Here is a 20,754-nt window from a genome sequence, read left to right as displayed (position 1 = left end):
GTTTAATTTTAAGTGGTATGTATAACGAGGCTGACCTTTGTCTATGGTAGAAGTGGGTTCTTCAAATAAAAAAGAGCAAACTTTAGTCATAGAAGGAGAGAGCAAACAATATCAATACAAAATCAAGTACATGTATCTATGGTAGAAATATAAGAAAACAAATCACACCAAAACAATGAAAGCCTTGTCTATCTATAGCTTCAAAATGGATCTAAAAAGGTAATGGGCTAAGTTCATGGTTTCTGTTTCCTCAATTGAATTGATTATTAAAAAAGAATATCCTTAAACAATGCTTTGTTAACCAAACAGATGGGGAATGGAAATTTGAACAAAATTGAAAAATATGAATATGTAAAATTTTATCGGATTTGTTATAATCAACTCTAACAGCAAGTAACACTAACCCTCATTTCAAGACAAAGTTTTTGTTTAGAATTCTATTGACACAAACTTAAAATTCTAACTTTAGCTAACTGAAAAAAAGAAATGCTATGAAAGAAAAAAAAAAAAAAAAAATAATCTTCATGTAACACAACAACAAAGAATCCCAAAATTTTTATTGAAAATATTATATCAGATAAAGCATGAAGCTCTTTTTTTCAAAAGATCAAATGTTGTTTGATCCAATTGAGATTTTTTTCTCAGAATGCATCCATCATTGAGAAATCATCAGGGGTTAAAGTTTAATACTGCTTTTGAAATAAGAATAATAGAATACAACAGACAGACAACATTCACCTTCATTACAAAATTGAAACGGCTGGAAATGACAGAATTGAGAGATCATGCTGTCTTGTGACATAAATCAATCTTATTGCTCAATTAAATTCAAATGATCTGTCAGGCTGACCTGGGAATATGACCTTTACATTCATGTGAAGGAGACAGTACTGTGGAGTCCATACTCTGGAGCCCGTTTCAAAAATAGTCACAACTATGGTAAGTTCAACATTATGGCAACTACCATGGTAACAGGGCTCAGCAGCCAATCATAATCAAGGTTTACATGATGGTTACAATAATGACAAAGTTACAATAGTTGTAAGTCTTAATGAAACGGGCCCCCGAACTGGAAACTGAGTTCAATAGTTCATTATCATATAGATTAATATTCAATTTAGGAGAGTATTATGTGCTAAATCTCCATACACTTGGCCATCAACCAGAGCATGCACCTCTTTCTTGTTCATCTATTCATAGTATTTCATTCTCTAAGTCTGATTTAGAAGGGAAAAAAATACAAATAAACTGCTATAGGTGATCAGTACGACTGACATGAGTGAAATATGGTTGTTTGAAAGAATGATTTTGTTCTACATGTATTAGGACCCTTATCCATCCTTTCGGCGACCTAACACACATTTTCAAATTAATGTTAATCATGTTCTTGATATTCTTTACTATCTGTGAGCATCAAGAGGGATTTTCTTTTATTTTAATTAGTCATAGGGGCATTTTCACCACAGATGGACACAGAGGCAAAAAAATCAAGTTGATATTCATGTCAAATGCTTTATGTTTTTTAATAAAACACGACCTGAAGTTTCTAAGACAAAATTTTTTTCCGACTCTGGCAGCCATTTTTTATTTCAAAATGGCTGCCAAAGTATGGATACAAATTAGTGTTGAAAATAGTATGTTGATACATATTTTGTTTTGACAGATTTTTAAAGAACAGGTTTGATCATGTTGTTTTCGCCTGTGATTAAGCTTGCTATTATAACACTTTTTGAAATCCCACAGAAAGAAACACCAGTAATTCATTCATCTGATAAAAAAACATTGATGAAGTATGTGATATGGTATGTAATGTCAGTTACCGAAAACATGAACTTTTTTTTCTCATTTCCTGGAAAAGAGGATATATTATATGAAACTTGGTAGATTTCCTCTCTAGGTAACACCCCTCTCTTCTACACCAAAATTAAAGATAACCAATTAACAATGAAGCCATAGGGTACCATTAAATATATGTAATGTCAGTTACCAAGTGGAAAATGTAATGTCAGTTACCGAGATAAAACGTTGGTTACCAATATTGAAATGCAAATATGTGGTCAATTTTATGGTGAAGAAATATTGTATACTTCTTTCACTTTATAAGTCACACCAGAAGGAGCTTGCTATTGACTTTTAAAAGGTATAGTTCACAAGGAATAGAAATTATGAAGGAAGTTGCATTCCCATCGTGCAAAAAAAAATTACTATGAAATTGTTTTGTACATGCACTTACCAAGTACCTACAGTAATTGTTTGTAATTTTGTATCAGACAATTTTTTGTTTGGTTTTCGAGGGGGGGGGGGGGGTAGGGGGTAATTTTCCCAACCTATTGCCTAAATCTGCAACATTTTTTAAGCTTAACATTGTGATGAAGGGGATTTCCAGGGTCCCTTTTTTAGTTTCTAGGATTATTTTGAGCATTGCCTCGCTAAAAGTAAATTCCTGGTTTTTATACCTGTTAGAAGATGGATGTGTAATACAATTTTGTTTTTGGTTTACAAGTATAGATGAAAAGTGAAATTTGACAGTTCTGATCAATGTTGCATGGATCTACTAAAACGGTTTTTTTTTTCTAATTTACAAATAGTTCAGTTTCAGTTTAGAAGCTGGAGTTTATTTTTTGTTGACAGCTTAAAAAAGAAATTAGCAAAGAAAATGATTTAAAAAATTATGAAGAGAATTGAAATCCGACAGATATGAACAAGCGTTGCTTGCACTGACCAGAATAGAAATCAATAAAACTACATGGCTGCATGAGATTCGGGGGAGGGGTACGTGTAGCATAGGGGAGGAGACCCTTATTCATTTTGCCTTTTTTGAGGGGAGGGGGAGTTTGGAGAAGGATAAGGTTTAAAAAGTCATTATAAAACTGATGAATATATTATGGGTGTATAGTCAGAAAAATCCATGTGTACAGTCAATGCAATATTAAATTACTATAGGAAAACATGTAGCTGCTATGACCCACCCCCCCCCCCCCCCCGAGTAAGTAAAACATACATTTCTTATATTTTGATAATTAAAAATGTTATGTATCATGAAACTTTTATGATTTTAAAAAGCCTTACATATATTTAAGTACCAAGAAAATTATGCCTTTGAAAATCATATAGCACTGGTAAATGTTAATGTGTATTGTCAGTTACCGACAAGTTATGATAAAAATGTTCAAATCAAAGAAAGGAATTAAGAAAAATAATTTTTTTTTCATAGAAATGTTCCTAGAAACTCGGGTATACTTCCACATCAAGCTCACTTTCATGTGAAGCCCTGCACAGAAGATACAATGCAATGATTCCACACATTTGACTTCCATGTGTTATCTCTATGGCAAATTAAGTGTAATGTCAGTTACCGTAATGTCAGTTACCAGCATGGTTGTGGAAAAATTATCATAGCCCCCAAAATACAAAAACGAATTGTTTGATATTTTGACACATCTTAACCTAGTAACTGAGGTATATTTACATATTCAAATTATTACTCTATCTACTCAGGGACATGAGATATTTCAATTTTGATGAACACCCTGAAATTGCATGTCCTTTTGCGTAATGTCAGTTACCGACACATTTTTGCTTGCTGATGCGTAAAAAAATGTGGTTACATAGGAAAACTTAGTATCAGAGTATACAGCAAGGTTCACTTTATTAACTCTATCAAAAGCAAACTCCCATCATTTGTTGTTTTAGAGATACACACAATGAAAGGTGTGAAAACATTGTGCTGTGTAATGTCAGTTACCGTGAAAATGCCCATATGAGCATTAATTTGCATTTTCCATTTGTTATAAGAGTTGCTCATAATGAATCATTATATACAAACAATACATTTTTTTAAAGATTATAACCTCAATACCTTGTTAAGTTTATGAATGCACCTGAAATCAACTCCTATGACTGATACAAGGAAACTAGTCTGGAATAAGTGGGGGGAGAACTGTCAGAATACTCACCATTCACTAGTATATTTTAAGTATTCCAGGGCTTGATGTCTTCAATCAACGTTAATATCCTCAGACACACTTCAACTAAGGTCCTGTAGACTCCTACTACATACACAGAGTAATGGTATTACAGGAAGTCCAGGCACCACTGTTCAACATAGATGTTTCAGGAAGAAAGAGTATCTTAACGCAATGTTCTGCAAACTTCTGAAGTAATTCAATCCAGCCAGCAGAAGTCTAAAACCTGATTTAATGTCACCAGTTAAGAATAAAAACATCCACGTTGTCTTACACGCATAAAAAATATACCAGTAGAAGCTAGTAGAGTCCAGTGGACATACCTTTACACGGTGAGTGTGTGAGTCTTTGTGTCGTCCACAAGACCTTCCAGTTGAGTAGGTCTGCTGAATACGATCTCACCACAAACTTCTCCACAGTCACCAATGAACCGAGGGGGGTATCTATGGACTAAGAGCTAGTCCCCTTGGCTCTCAACAACCTACCTAGCCGCTTAAATCTCACCTAACAATACAGAGACAAGTGTCTTATTGATTCTAACCCTGTCTCTGGATAATGACCGAGCTATTATTATCCATACAGCTGTGCAGCCAATGGCAGTGACATATATTTTAAGCCGGTTTGTTAATAGGGGTCCAGATTGAGACGAGGTTATTGAACGCGAAGGAGTCCGAGTTTGTACTTCCCACGTTGAGTTTCATTCATTGCCACGAAATTCATCTAGCAATTCCGCTAACCACAAAAAATCCTACTATCATTTCCAAAAAGTAATAAACTGTTCAGCTCCACTTTTATTCTGGAACAAAGGCAACTAAACTATACTGTGAGAATGGAGACTACACATTTACTTTAGTTCAAAGTCTGAACCTGCATTTATCAAAGGCTTGATTATATTTAGATAAAGAAGTAACATAGGAAATCTCCAATCAATGGTCAATTAAGAAGGGCTTCTTTGGTCATCCTTGTCTGCTTTCCAGACACATGGAAGGAAAGGCTGGAATTGAAAGGGTGGTGGTGGGGGACATTTATTTTCACCCCGTAAGCTTAAAGATTATGTGACACACACATGAAGCAATCAAGTATTCAGTGTAGCCGACTATGTTTAATACAAAGTGAATCGTTATTATTAGCAATAAAGCATTATCTGGTCGCTCTCTGGTCATTGTGTGTGATTTTTTTGTTATTTTCATTGTTCTTTTGTTCTCTTTGTGCTTTGCTTCTTTGGATATTTAAGGGAATGTGAAGGGTCTATTAACCAACCTTATAAGGGAGTATTGATTGTAAGCTTGTAGGGGGGGTTGTAGATTACTTCCTCTCCAACAAACAAAACAAAAAATAAAAACATTGTCAAGTGAACTAAAGAGACACGCTTTCTCTTCTATAAAGTCCTGGAACTACAGATTAATACCACAATTTTGCTTGGACAAGATTATCCAGCATTACAAACTAAAGGATGCAAAACACAGCCAATGATCCACACGAAATGTGAAAAAAGGAAGAAAAATAGATCAGGCTTCCAGGGTCCTTAAATAAAGGGAACCTGGTAAAAAAAGAAAAATAAGATACATTGTACAAGAAACCAGCAGTCTACCATATATTATATTGCAAGGGGTCAAAATTAAAACTTGAAAAAGTACCATTCTTCAGCAGAAATAAATCTAATCCATTATGACCGTGCCTGTGTATTCCTACATTTACCGATTTTAATCACATCTTATATAGGTGGATGGTAATAAAACTTGTAAAAAGTGCAACATAAAAGAGAGACATAATGGCATACCATTGACTCCAACGGAGAGAAGTAGAATGACTAAGCTCTTAATTAAAGGTTTCTAAAACATGAGATTAAGAATTCAGGAATATACACTACCATCAGAGATAAATCATGATTTATACTCAACCAAGAAGACTAGGTTTTTATAGACATTAAGCTTAAAGGAATTTTATAATAGAAGCATTCATCACTGGGAAGATTCCAGAAATGGAGTGTTAAATACAAGCTCGACGGGAAGAAGGAGGCTAAAAACCTACATGGTTGAATTGATTTAATACATCAAATCAGATGACATATCACTCGGGTCATATTGGGTAGAAACTTTTATTCAAATCCATAACTCCCTCTTTTGTGCGGATCCTTTGCAGGAGTACCCGACATTGAAGAGGTTGGTAAAGATATGGAGGGGTAACAAAAGACCCCTATCTATTGACCACAGGGGTGCATAAATCACCCAATTACAAGTTCATTGTGGTGGTAGACTACGGGCTCTTCACTTAAAAAGCCTTCAAGTCAGGATTAATAATGGTTTGAACTCTATTCATTTCAGGTCAAACCAAACTTTTGTATAGATCCCCCTTTTCTCTCTTTTTCTTTTAATCACAGAGATGTTAACATCGTGTACCGTGATTCCGCAAGGCATCTTTACCACGGGCAATCTCGGTGATAAGATCTACTTCACACTTAATATTTGATTCAATCTGATTTATCATCTCACGGGGGAAACGAGGAAGTGATGCTACAGTTATATGTCATTCTCCTTGATGTAATTGATACATTGTACCTTCCAAGCATCATCGATACACACCTCTCCAAGTTCAGTGGTTCCAAGTTCAGTATCCTGATGAAAGAACTTCTCTTTAAAGGGACAAAAAGCACCCATCTGATAGCAGATCAAGCAATTCATAAAGGCCCCTAAACAGCATTTGCGGGAAACAACCTAAAATGGTCTGAACTATTACATGCCAGATATACACAATATATCAGCATCCAAGGACAATTATTGATAATCAATTCAATCAGGTCATATACACATATATTCATCAAAAATAAAATTAGTGAAAAACATTGATAGACATATCCTGGCTAAGTACAGACAACTTTGGTTCACTTACGTCTGATTTACAAACTCTTTAGCCATATCATTCCAAAGATCTTCCAGTTTTAGAGAAAGTGAGCAAGAAAGATGATGACAGTGATAACTCTACTAACCTGAAATCCTCAGTCTGTCTGAGTGCACCCTCTTCTTTCTTGAGTGTTTCCAAGATGAAATCACCCTCCTTGTGAAGACTGGCCATCCTAGAATCCTTGTACACCTCTTCGTGTTTGACCTTTAACCTATCGATGGTGTCTCTGAGTTCTTCTGACGGTGCCTTGGTAGATCCTCGACTAAGCTCATCTACTGACGTCAGGAGGAACTTGGCAGCACTCTTGCATCCACAGATGAATGGCTCTAACCTCTGCAATTCAAAGGTACATACATGTATAGTCGCTAAAGCTTGTAAAAAGCATTACTAAACCTAATACTACCCAAACGGTCACCTGCTTACCAGAACCAATACACTAGACAATCTGGATCCTAAAGATGTTCAGATTAGAACCATATATTTCCTTTATATTTCAGCTGACCATCTATATATTATTAAAAAATATTATTAGATCAGCATGTTGTTCAATGTTGTTACATGGGAAAAGGTTCAGGAAAAATACATATACTGCTAATGCTGACAATATTTCTAGTGCCACGGCATAAATTTATGCAATTCAATAACCATGAATGACTGTTCTCAATGTCACCCTATCCTACATTTCTCTTGGGCGGTCAGATGAAAGATCAGATGAGTTGTCAGGTTAGAAAGCTCTGACAGTATCAATGCATGATGCTTTCCTTCTTCCCTTTTTTAAATTCCTGCACTGGGTCCAACAGAACTAGATTGTGTACTGACAATCAAGATGGTAAGCATAACAAGATTAGTACTCTAACTAAATACTTTTCTCAAAAAGGAAACTCTTACCATTCGAAACCTGATCCAATCTTCATGGGTGTACTTGAAGGTCCCACTGAAAGTACTGGTCAGTTGTTCCTTGGGGATGTGTTGGTAGAGTTTATCCACAGAACGTACCAAGTCCATCTGTACAAAACAAATACAAAATATGTGCAGGTGTACTTAAATATCAGTCGATACAATCTTCAAACCCTTTAGCAGGTATGTTAAAAAAATCGGTCTAGGAGTAATTATTCAAGAGAGACTAACTGATCATTTCATCATCAATTTGATATGGTTGGCAATTGTGCCAAGTGTGAGGTGAATCTGGCGAGTACAAAAGTTACTGCTACACATGGACATGCACAGCCTGTCTGTCAGGATTCAGCAAAGTATGTTGGAATAGCACGATTGCTCTTGACCGTTCCGGCTCTTGATCACTTCCATGGTCATCTCTGGTCATCTGAATATCCTGTATAGAAAGTAGGTCATCTGGCACTCTATCAAATCCTCTAGACATTGCTAACCCAAGAGATTTGCACAAATCAATATGCAGGAAGAAAACAATATAATTTTTTCCAGAACTCGAATCTATTCTATCATAATTACAGGGAACTTCAAAAACAAATATCATACTATGAATGTTCTAGGCAGGGTGGAATCCTCTCGAAGAGCACAGAAAGAGTACAATGCCAAATGGTTCTGCGAGTGTTTCAATGGAGCCTCAGAAGAAACAAAACACAGGAAAGCATTTACTTATCTTAGAGATCGAAGAAGATAGGCACCTTAAAATAGGCACCTCAACTTACACTGAAAAACAAGCCTAAGTTGCTACCATATGACAGGTAGATCGTGACTCAGTGGATGAAGGCTTGTCATACTTCACATGTAATTAGGATTCCCAGGTGAAACATAAACCCACAACATACGTGTCTTTCAAAGAAAAAAGGTCTTTTGAGGCTGGGTGTGAAAAAGGAGAAATTCTTGCTACGTAAAAACTTGAACCATAAACACAATCCTTAGGATGCCAGTGACGTCCACCAAATAGAATTTATAAAGTCAAACTCTGAATGTAAATAAATAAACTTAGAACATGATACCCAAGAAGCAAAAAAAAAAATTAAATGTACTCTTAAATTATTTCTTCGATTGCCTCTTACTCAGTCCTTTGACGATGTTTATTTATTGATGATTTACATGGTTTTAAACAATCAAGGTCAATATGTGAAGTGGATTACATTAATTGTGGCAGCGGTGGGATTATGCTCTTTATGCTCTATTGGCAAATTGACAAGGAAAAATGGTTCAGTTCTAGTTACATGTATATTTCAATTGTATAATATCTTTATTAATTTAAAAAAACAAATCTATACAAATAAAAAAAACCAATAATACACACACAAAAAAAAACAATTTGAGGCAGCATTACAAATAGAATATATTTTTCCTGTACTAATACTCTTCACTCAAATGTAAAAATGCATAAGCACAGGAATATCAATCTATTTTATAGCAGTCACTGTTTTCTTAAAATAACTTTAGTTACTAACACAACTTACATCAACCTTTTTATTCAACATTTCAACTATTAATTGATATTATTTAATAAACATGCTAGTTAGATTCAGACAACCGGGATAAAGATGATACCCTCCCATGGGAAGCTGCTCATTTCTACTCTGATTCAATTCATATCAGGTTTATAAATGAACAAAACAGGGAAAAAATTACACAGGGGCTCAAAATGCTCAAATGAGCACTGGAAACTGTAAAAAGAGCTCTGGGAAATCCCCATTCATTGCAATGATGCACATTAAGGCAGGTAGTTGTAAAAAGAAGCCCCCCAAATTAAAAATTGATTTCTTGCCTGTTAAACTAAAGTGTTTAGATACAGGAACACTAAACAATATTAGTTGATACCTTCACGCACCCCATCAGACAAGACACATTATAAGAGATCACCTGTTGCCTACCACAAACATGCAATCCTAGCAGAGTAGTTTTAGTTTTCATGAAAACATGGTGGCCTTGAGGGGAAAACAAGTTTTGAGGTTGAGCTGAAGTCAAGATCAACGTGTTAATTTCGTTGAAAACACACCTCGGGTGAGGCTTAATCAATACCTTCCTCGCTCTTGTTGCTGCTCTCTCATACCAGACTCCCGTAACTCAAAGGTTGGGGATTAATCATACCCTTGATTTTCATGAATAATAGTACATTGTGGTCAATGCAATCAATCTCAAAAATAAATTTCTACGATGATTGCTAAGCTTTATGTTACAGGCCCCTGGTTTCAGTAAATACTCCAAATTTTGGCACAACACATTTGAAAAAAATGAAATAAAGATGAAGAACATTTAATTATAGCTGTGACAAGCACTAGCATTTTTGATAATTTCAAAAACAGTAAATAGTCATGTAACAACAGAAATACATGTTCTCCACCAAGTCCAAATTTCCTGGGTGTTTTGAGATATTTTTTTTTAAGCCAAGCAAAAATATACAGATCCTCGTTGATTTTGGAGAGGGATAGCCCAGTCATGTGATGGGAATGTGTTATAAAACACACCTCCCAAAATGAAAGGCTTTGCCACAAGAGGTTAAGGAATCCAAGGAAAATGAATGGACTGACTTTCATTACATGGCTCATCTAATTTTTTGAAAAGATGATTCATATCAAACTTATCCTAAAAGTTAATGGTACATGTAATCCAAACATTTAAGCCTGATCCCATTGTTCACAGATTGCATCTTTGTTGCCTCAAAATTATGAAAACAAATACTGCAGGTGGTAGCTAAATCAATATGTATTATCACTGCCGGAGAATTAAATCAATTGCCAAGATCACAAGATCTTCTTATGCAATAAAATCTGAAATCCATTTTCTCACTTTAAAGAAATCTTTATCATCAAACATCAAAGGAACCTTAAACCACAAAGATAAATGTGATAGAATATGCTGTGATGCATCATAAATAATTCTTTTCAATTTGCTGCATAAGAGTTCAGCTTAGAATCCGGTCTCACAAAGGAATCAATATTCTCTTATTAAAATCATGTATTTTTTTTTTTTTCAAATCAGTCTGCTTTCTCATGAACAAAAATGCAAAAACCAAAGAGAAAACAAAATAAATTTTCTTATCTTACTGTTCTTGTACATCTTAATATTTTTCTGTTACACAGGTTTTATTCTTAATATACAATAAAAATGTCAATAAGTGTTCCATTTTCAAGCACTGATTCTGAATGAAAATGAAAAAGTTATGAGTATAAGTATAAAATAACAAAAAATATGAATGTGACATTACAATATATTCCATGAGATGAAAGACTAACTTAAGTTCTACTAGGCTTCACCTCACTACATGGACATCTCTCACAAACTTTGAAATATTGTACCACTCCTCAAGTTTTCATATTAATTCCATGTTATGTTTTATGCATCCAATAACATGTTATCTTTCTAAATAGAGGCTTCATATGAAGATGATTTTTTACTGATTTCTCAACTCTCATCATGCCAAAGCTGTTGTTTACATGTTTCAAATCTATTTTTCAAATTATCACTTCTACTCAACTAACATGTTTTTTAACCATGACATTTTTTGTGTCTGAGCCACCACCACAGTATTCAAGATTACCACAGAAGTACACATCTGAACAAGTCCTGTTTTCTATACTTATTAAGAGTGTCTTATGTTTTGTATTTCTATTGTATCTCGCAATTGATAAGTTCAATGCAGGTATATAGAAAAAAATTCTCAAACATTAAAACCCACATGAAGAAGCTAAAATCATTAAATTAACAAGTGCATTCCTTAAAACTTCTTACCCTGAAAATTAATGCATGATATTTATTGGCCTATGTCAATGATTGTAATGCAATAATGTAAATGATCAAATGATCTAAATGGGCAGTTCCATTTTTATGTACATGTCAAACCGCCTATATGGTGGACCTTCATGAAATATTCTGTCTCTGATTTCTTGTTCTTTTGAAAATCTGTAAAATTCTCGAAGGACTTGGTCAGTTTATGGAGTGAAGCCAAAGTTGAGAAAAATAGGGATCGGACGTACAAAAAAGTTGATCATTTTATGGCATTGCCCAAATGGATTCTCAATTTCTTACTATTACTTTTATATTTCCTATGCAAAGAAACTTGCATGAACTAAAATCATATATAGGAACTTCATGTAATATCAATACACAAATAATAAACAGCTGAGATGGACCAACAGCTTCACAATAAAAATGATAAAGTTTTAACTGCGGAAGTCAAACTGAATTCAATATTTGAGTTCAAATTACGACTTGACCGGCCACACCAAATAGCTAATAATGAATCATCAACCACTCACTATATGTCTAATTACCCATCTCAAATGTGTTAACTAGGCAGCAAGTTACAAATGTACTTTAACATAGATACTTACAAAAAGGCGCAAACGGCTTTTTATTTCCTGCAAGATGAACGTAACTATCATGTTGAATTTGTGGCAATCATTTCAGGTAGTTATGCTGCAGAACACCTAGAACATATCAATCTGAAGTTGGTTTACAGGCTAGTTTGTTGTGGACTTCTTTCACAACACACGTTACCTTTAAATAAATCTATCTTGAAAATATTTTAAAAATCTATGAAAATAATGTTTTTTCAACCAACAAAGTGAAAGCATTTTTTATATAACTAAATCCTGAAGTAATATATTAGTTTTTAGCCATGTATACAAACCTTATAATCTAGTCTTGTCTTGAGGAGTTGAGTATTAGTTGCCCTGGTGACTCTGGCTAAGACTGAGTTGTGTCCAATCAAGAGATAAACATGATCTATAGCTCCTGGATGATGCTCCTGTAAAGATCAATTATTTAAAATTTCATCATTGGAAAATATAGTCAAGATAATACCTTCATCAGGGTGCTACATATAAGCACTTGCCCGGGGCAAGTAAGTAAAAGTGAGAGTCAGGCAAGTTTTTTTTAAGTAAAGACCAAAACTACTGGCCCGAATCGGGCAAGCAAAAATTCTCACAGGATGACCAAAATCAGGGTCGATATGATATATTGACCTTAATTTGGGACATGGCAGGCAAGATAAAATCACTTTGGAAAAAGAAATGCAATAAAGTAGATCAGTTCATGTCAAAAGAGAGAAAAAGGTCAATGGTTTATGAAACCACAAAACATTCTTTTGAAGAGGTAAAACTTTTTTTTTCAATGATTTTTTGGGGCAAGTGAAATAAATTTTTGGGAAGTATATTCCAACTATTTAAAAACTTACTTGCCCGACCGGGTAAGTGGTTTTTAAAAGTTATGTAGCACCCTGCCTTCATTTAGAAAAGGGGTTTAAATTCAAATTGCAATGACTGAAAATAAATCTGGATGGACTGCAGTTCAATAGGGACCACTCACATTCTGTATCTAGTGAATCCTAAAAATTTAGATTTAAATCTCAAGGGATTTTGCTATTACATCCTTTCAGATTAAAAATGAATCTGTAGGATTCAAACTAAATCCAAAATTTGATTGTCCCTAATAACTACAGTCCATCTGGATTTATTTCCAGTTCTTGCAATTTAGAGGGGGAAGGGGGAATGTATATCACAGGAAAAATACCAATAATAAAATTCCTTTATGGACCCAGTTTCATAAAACTTACCAATATGGTAAGTATTTACAAAACCTTGATTTTGATTAGCTCCTGAGAAAAAAACAGGAACCCAGAACATAATTTTCAATAGTGCTCATTTTAAACTATTTCATAAATATATACAATATTGACCCTCGCGATTCTGACAATTCTAATAAACTCAAACTTGGGCTGATTCTTCTTATCTTCTAACACATTTCAAATAGGCAAATTTTATAACCACAAGATGTAACAAACAGAAAGAAATTATATCTTTGTAAAGAATGTATGAATCGTCTAAAGAGGTCAAAATGATCATGCCCTTGGCTTAAATGACAAAAATGAAAGTAACTGCAGCGCTGGCTCCAGAGTATCAGTTAGCTTCAATAAAGATAGAAGAGAGAAGAATAATTTGTAAAGGACTTCAAGCTGAGATGTCTTTAGGTTGGTCTCTTTTTCATACCTCTCTCATACTGCTATAACAGGAATTCAGCATGGTGTCCTTAAAAACTAACACAAAAAATGAATAACCTAATGTTTTTCAACCACTGTGGTTCATTGTTTAATCTGATTTTACTGTTTGCAAGTTCTCCCTATGGCAAATAAACTTGATCTTTTGATGCAGCAACATCATCAATGACGACTGAGATATTCACTTTAAGACAATTCAAAATAGACACAAAAGGTTCTCACTTCTCGAGAGACCATAGATGAGAATAGCACAGATACATGCTGTAGATCAATATTCCCAATAGTAATGAGAACACAATTGAGAGAGTACTAATTTACGTCATACTGTCAGATATCGATCATTGCCGTGTTCTCAGTCACTGAACCTGAACTTCACATTAAAAGTCACATGAGCACTTAAAGTCTCGATCCGAAAATAGAATGAATGTTCACAAGGCATTTGGTTAGAATGAAGGTTCACAAGGCCTTTGGTTTGGGTATGATTTCATGGTCGGATGGGGCCTTCAAGTATGCCTAACAAAATATCATTTATGTACTAGCATAGCAACACACCTCTCTCATGGCACAATCCATTGAAAGTAGTTTTGCTCTTCTTTATAAGCACCCAGTTCCGTCAACCATGCGACAAAGTGCTCTGCAAGTCACATTCGTCTATAACCAGCTCAAAGTATATAAGAAATGTACTATTTGGGACTACATTTCTTTCTTTTATTTAAAGTGCACAGATTCGTGTGAATCATTTATTTGTAGAGAGAAAACTTAAGTTCTTACAAGACAAACGACAAATCACTCAAACAAATAAGTTTAATAATTATCAAAATAATATTCAATATGATATTGATAAAGAGTTTGTATCTGATTAGACCACACTATATCATCATGATTACGAAGAAGAAATAAATTATCTATTTTTTCTATAACTTGCTTACCCACAATATATGATAATTAAGTAGGCCATAGCTTTGCATAATTTATCCTCGAGATGAAAGATTTTATGCAATTTGTATTTTAAGCAAGCCTTATCAAAATGAGCACTCAAAACAAGATTCAGAAGCTTAAGCTATGAAATGATGGACAAGGTTTCGGATTAGATCCACAACCTTTCTACTACTACCCCCTTCTAATCTCAATCTAATCACCCTCCTGAATACTGTATTAAAGCGGATCAGACCCCAACCTGTTAACTACCGGTCTAGATCACTACTGGGTATACCATGACAGTATGACACATCATTAGGACCTAGTGTTGACGGATTGTTGAAGACTAATGTTAATCTTCATATGATCATCATGGATATAGCTGCATTCTATTAAACATAAGGAATCATCAGAAAGTTGTTAAAGCAGTACATGAGACTGCTATTTATAGTATGTAAACCTACATATACATACAAATATATATAATCAAGTAATAAATAACCCTTGTGTGGTGCAATGCACCCGAATATGGAAAAAAAATCTTTGATATGTAAGTTTTCTTCTTTCATAGCTTCCCTTACGACTGCTCTGATCATATAATTGTATGAATCATATCCTTATCTACCGGGCAAACATATATTACATAATCAATTATAAAGTGAAGAAATCACATAAAATATCATGATAAACTTTCAGTCATACACAAACTGCAAATATCCTCAAGCTTATGATTGAATCACCTGTGCAAATTACATCTTTTGCAAAATATTAAGTAAGATCACTCATTAAAGTCAGAAAAATGATTGAAAGGCAGGAAGACTTACATGAAGGAGCTGAAGCGCTTCTGTGACTCTCTCTACGTCTGATTTGGGAGCTGTTCTGGCATCCACTGCAATACTCAAACCTCTCCAACGCACTTCCTCCCTAGGGTATGGCAAGAGAGGAGAGAAGAAACAACACAGGATGTTAGGGGTGGGACTAAGGGAGGAGTAGCTATGGGAAATGTGTTAACAGTTTGATTGTCCCTCGGGGAATTGAGGTAAGTCAATGTTATTTTGTGACAAATTACTACAAGAAATGATACCAAGGATTCCTCATCATGTTTCAAGTTAAATGGGATCAATTATAACTTGTATCTTCACCACAACAATTTTATTAGTGCAGATGGATTAATTACATTTATGAATATGAAAATAAGTTTCTAAAATATTTCCTTCAATGTAAATACATCGATGTAAAATCAATTTGCAAAATTTAATTTAGTACCTGTTGTGCATTTACTATCCTTGGCCTGATGTTTGTAATTGTATTTTTCTTTTTAAAAGTTGAATTGTCTTTCTCTTAAAGGTATTGTTTAACTTTGTGAGCAGCCGATTTAAAAAATTCTCAAACCAAGATGAAACATGTGTACAAGTGCATGTATTAGAACTAATAAACCCTGAAAACAACCATTATTGAGAATGAAAAGCTAAAACTACAAGGCAAACCCCGATTTTGTAAATAGGCGTCTTATAGACGCCTAAATAGGACACATAAGTGAATGGGATGAAATTAAGATGGTGTTTTCGGTCACTTTATATTTCACTTTTTGAAGCACTAAATAATTATTTTCGAACGCAATTTTTTCTGGGCTTCATTTTTGTAACATATCACACACACAGGTGACAAGTGTGACCTTCTAGCTCAGATTTTTTAAAAGTCAAACCAATGTTAACCAATCACTTTAGAGAAAATCAGATGCAACAATGATGCTCTTGAGAGATATTGCCGGATATATGCGAAAATAAGAATTGTATTGTCCACTTGTAAACAGCTTTATATGATGATTGATGACATTCAAGATGCCAAGATTATATTTGTGTGGATTCTTGACAAGTCATAAACACACCCAGGTAATGTTTATTGAATCACCATGCAAAGATATAATCCTAAACAAATACAAAACGAATCGTTGATGAAACATTATTGATTACTGTAAAACACATTTGACTTTGCAAATAAAATTAGGAGACAGATCTGCTGAAGGAAAGGTTATAATAAATGAATAGACATCTATACTTTGGACTCTAGTAAAAAAATTACTTGTGGCTATTCTTAAAAAAAAAACCTCTCGAATACTTTTACGTTGTGAAGAGTAAACTTTGCTTCCAAATTATGCGAGAAATCAACATAATACTACACTGGTCTATCATGTTCATTGCTTTTTCATATCAACATATGCATCAATGAAACAACAAAAATATATTTTTTTTGGAGTATATCTTTTTGCAAGTATCCTTGACAAGGAAAAAATGTAAACAGCACGAAACTTTAGATAAAAAGGCAATCTCATTCACCTGTTTCTGTCTGTTCTGACACCAATTAGATGAAGATACTTCTCCCATCCTAATACCTCCACAAAACTTGGAACATACGGAATACAAGACAACATGGTATAATCCTATCTTAATCACGAGTAAGTCTTCAATTAACCATTTCCTCTGCAAGCCAAACAAAGCCGAGATGAAATCGCTGAACAGATCCTAGGTGAAGTCACAGACGAGATTGGCCTATCAACATTCGGTCTGCCACAAGATTCGTCAAAGAAAACCGGAGTGGAAATCTTACAGACAAGGCGTTAAATACAACAGCATAGGTTGAAAATAGACAGAAACAAAGAAGGTCTTTAAAAACAGGTGGTCAATGTTAGCAGGCTGGACATCCAAATTATGATCCTACGCAGAAAAAGATGTTCTCTTCCTTTTTTGAATGCCAATAAATTAAGTAACTCAAATATGCTATCTGATGAGAAAGGAATGATTATCTTGTAGATATACAAATTCATGGAGATGTCATGATCAGAATGTCACCAAACTTCCTCTCTTCCATGACTTCAACCATCCTCACATTGAACCCTCAGTGCTCCCTGCTGACACACCGACAGTCTGAATTCGACTCGTAGCTAGAAAGACCGCCGCTATCTCCCAAATTAGCACAGATTTCTAAATGATGAAGAAGTCACATGACTCGCACTTCAGGGAAAGTAGAGTGTGAGGGCGCACTTATTTGATGGAATATCGACAGGTGGTGATATGGAGTCAGTGGTTAGCAAGGGTGGGATAATATGGGAAGGAAATGCTAAGAAATTGGGAGAGTGGGTGTAAAACAACAATAACCAAAAAAAAACAGTCTATGACAAAATAGGGGGTTGAGACCTGAGAGGCTGAGAGAACAATGATAAATATAAAATTCGTACAAAGAGAGGGGGGGAGATCTGAAAAGTAATGGCTATGAACTGATATCAAAATGTATTTCATTATTAAATGTCCAGTGAGTTTTAAACTATGAAGGTGTGTGATGGGAGTCTAGTCAAACAAGAAGGTTTTTGGTCCTTAGTATTTCTACCGTCCAAGTTAGACCCCCTTGGTGTGTTAATCCAAACCTAAATCGGTCCCAACCCCCTAGGATTACTTCGTCAGTTTTAACAGGTTGCCGACATCGAATGACAGAAGACCGCCTTGCCCACCAAATTGGCAATAATCACTGGTCAATTAGCCGATTAGTTCAACACACAGTTTGTAATCATGCAGTCATGCTTTGTTTCAATGCAGAGGGGAGGCCCCATGCCGTACGGGATATGAAAAATGGACAGGTATAATCTAATTGTCTGTTTATTCGCTCCAAATGAGCAGATGAGTGCATCACCATGACTTGGATCAATATTAACCCTTGTCCTTTTCAAACTTTTTGTTTTTTCTTCATCATCTACTTCTATGGAAGCATAAAGTCAATGTGACCAATGTTTCCAAGCCTTCAAATAGTTACAAAGATCAATGTCCATGACAGGAAATGAAAGTATGTCTTTAAGAGCCACCTAAGAATAATCATGGGCACTTATCTTCTCTTATTGAGGTACTGAAGCATGAAATACTGAAAAATGGTGAATCAAATCAACTATATTTTGGAAAAAGTCTTCCAACATAAATAAATCTTTATAAATATGTTAAAAAAGTGTTGAAGCGGAAACTTTGATAAAAAGGAAAGGAATTTCTCAAAGTAACCTCAAAGGATCAACCCTTCTTTTCTATGAAGTGACACGGATAAGCTATAACCTTATAATCTTCAGGGTACAATACGTCACAGAATAACGATTGACAATGTTTCAGTGGCCATTGTTCATTTAAGTTATATCCTTCTTGCTAAGAAAGAATGCAGGATTCACTCTGTTAACTCTTAAGCTGTAGTCCTAAAATGAAACCGACTGACTGATCCGAGCTATCAATTTATTCCAAATGACGTACCATAGGTCGAACTGTAATCAGTTTTGTGACTATACCTACACCATGATTTAACTTAGGTATCTTCTGATAAAACATCCTTCTAGATGGGAGCAAGAGGGCCAGTAGAAACAAACATTTTCCCTGTACAGACGTTCATTATTTCCATTGTAATGGAGCCCAAGTCTTGCACCTGCTGTCTCTTGGGGTCATGTGTAAACCAACATCTTAAATATGATCTTATATCTAATAAATCACACTGTGATAGCAGATAGTGTATCATTTCATAATCATAATCGAAAGGGTCAAAGACCTGCCATAGCAACCCCCTACTATTCATCAAAATAAAGATAAAAATTTGTGGCATGAACTAACATGGATTATGATATTATACTATTTTTTATTGAAATGTAACCACTATATTGCAAAGCTGCATGCTTTTGTACAAAATTGAGAAGAAAAAAAAATTCAAGTTATTATATGTCATCCTGCTCTAATTACTCATCAACTAGGAATATTGGATTGAATGGAATGAATAAACCTTGTATAAGGAATCCTGAATCTAGTTTTGACCCTATAGATGGTCAATCAAATTCAAAATATAAAATTGCATAACACTAATTACACTAAGCAAATGCCTGTCTTAGCTTATGACACTTAAACAATACTCGGCCAAATCACAAATGTTAAGAAACACAAGTTTTTATGTGATCACCAACAATTAAAACTTGCAATTGCAATCTAAAGAAAATTATGGATAAATTCACATTATAATCCAATCCATCATTTTTACCCTTATTTCGGGGATCAACGTTACCAAATTGTAAAGGAAATTACCATAATACATATGATTGTGGTTGTAGAGAGGTTTTGGCTAGCACCCAGTAAATGATGATCAAGAGCTGAGAGACATAAGATGGCGATCTAAGGGGAAAGGATGTAATAAACAGGAAGGATCATCTCAATCTTGTTCTAGATTGCTCTGATTTTGTCCTCATTTTCTAGGGGTTTAGAGGGGGGGAAAAAGAATTGGGAGCTCGTGCTCAACAAACATACTCCCCCATCGAATAATGCTATATCACATAGAATTGGTAAAGAGGATACTATGACACAATGGAAATAAAAGTCCATTTCATGTCCGAAATGTTAAATTTATTTCAAAAGCTTTAATTTACTTTTACACTGGCTCAGTATTGATGTGACGATCTCTTCTGTTTCTTCTTTAAAGTGGGAGGGGCAATTCTATTTATTCATCTTAAAACTTCAATTCTAACACATGTCATTCATATTCCCTTACATTTATTTATTTACTGGGACCTACACAGAATCCTTAGTCAGTTGAACCACACACACACCATTACACAGTTGTTTACTGTGTTTTGCAGTACTGGATCATGACCCCCTTGTCTTAATCATGATTATTAACCTAATAATTGACAGGATACATGTACATGTAGTATCAATTTTGACAAAAACCATTGTCCGCCTTCAGCCTAGATCTTGACCATTCAACAAACAATATGCCAAAGTAATCCAGAACAGTTTTCTGCTGGTCATTTAAATTCTCTTATTCATGAACAAGAAAAGAAGCCTTTGACCTGGAAGTACTCCAAAAATTTGTTATTCAATTTAGGGGATTTAATCTTCATATTGTTATTCTACTCTATTTTTTTCTACTTTATAAATACTTTTTCCTTTCTGCTCTGTTCTCTTGTAAAGACTGTAAAAAATAATTTGGATACAAGATATCTGAAGCTTT

General features: G+C 34.6%; 1 protein-coding gene across 1 annotated transcript in view; it reads right to left on the bottom strand.

The window, feature by feature from the left end:
• Window positions 1-5,167: 5,167 nt before the first annotated feature.
• LOC129282217 (pleckstrin homology domain-containing family G member 4B-like) overlaps window positions 5,168-20,754 on the bottom strand; it is a 33,079-nt gene continuing 17,492 nt past the window's right edge. The window contains exons 5-8 of the mRNA XM_064095583.1: window positions 15,564-15,663; window positions 12,457-12,573; window positions 7,755-7,871; window positions 5,168-7,199 (exon numbers count right to left, since the gene is read on the bottom strand). Of these exons, the coding sequence (XP_063951653.1) occupies window positions 6,882-7,199; window positions 7,755-7,871; window positions 12,457-12,573; window positions 15,564-15,663 (652 nt within the window). The 3' untranslated portion in view covers window positions 5,168-6,881. The remainder of the gene's footprint in view (window positions 7,200-7,754; window positions 7,872-12,456; window positions 12,574-15,563; window positions 15,664-20,754) is intronic.

The sequence above is a fragment of the Lytechinus pictus genome, chromosome 2 (genome assembly GCF_037042905.1).
Source record: "Lytechinus pictus isolate F3 Inbred chromosome 2, Lp3.0, whole genome shotgun sequence".
NCBI lineage: Eukaryota > Metazoa > Echinodermata > Echinoidea > Temnopleuroida > Toxopneustidae > Lytechinus > Lytechinus pictus.
This window is presented reverse-complemented; position numbering and strand designations above follow the sequence as displayed.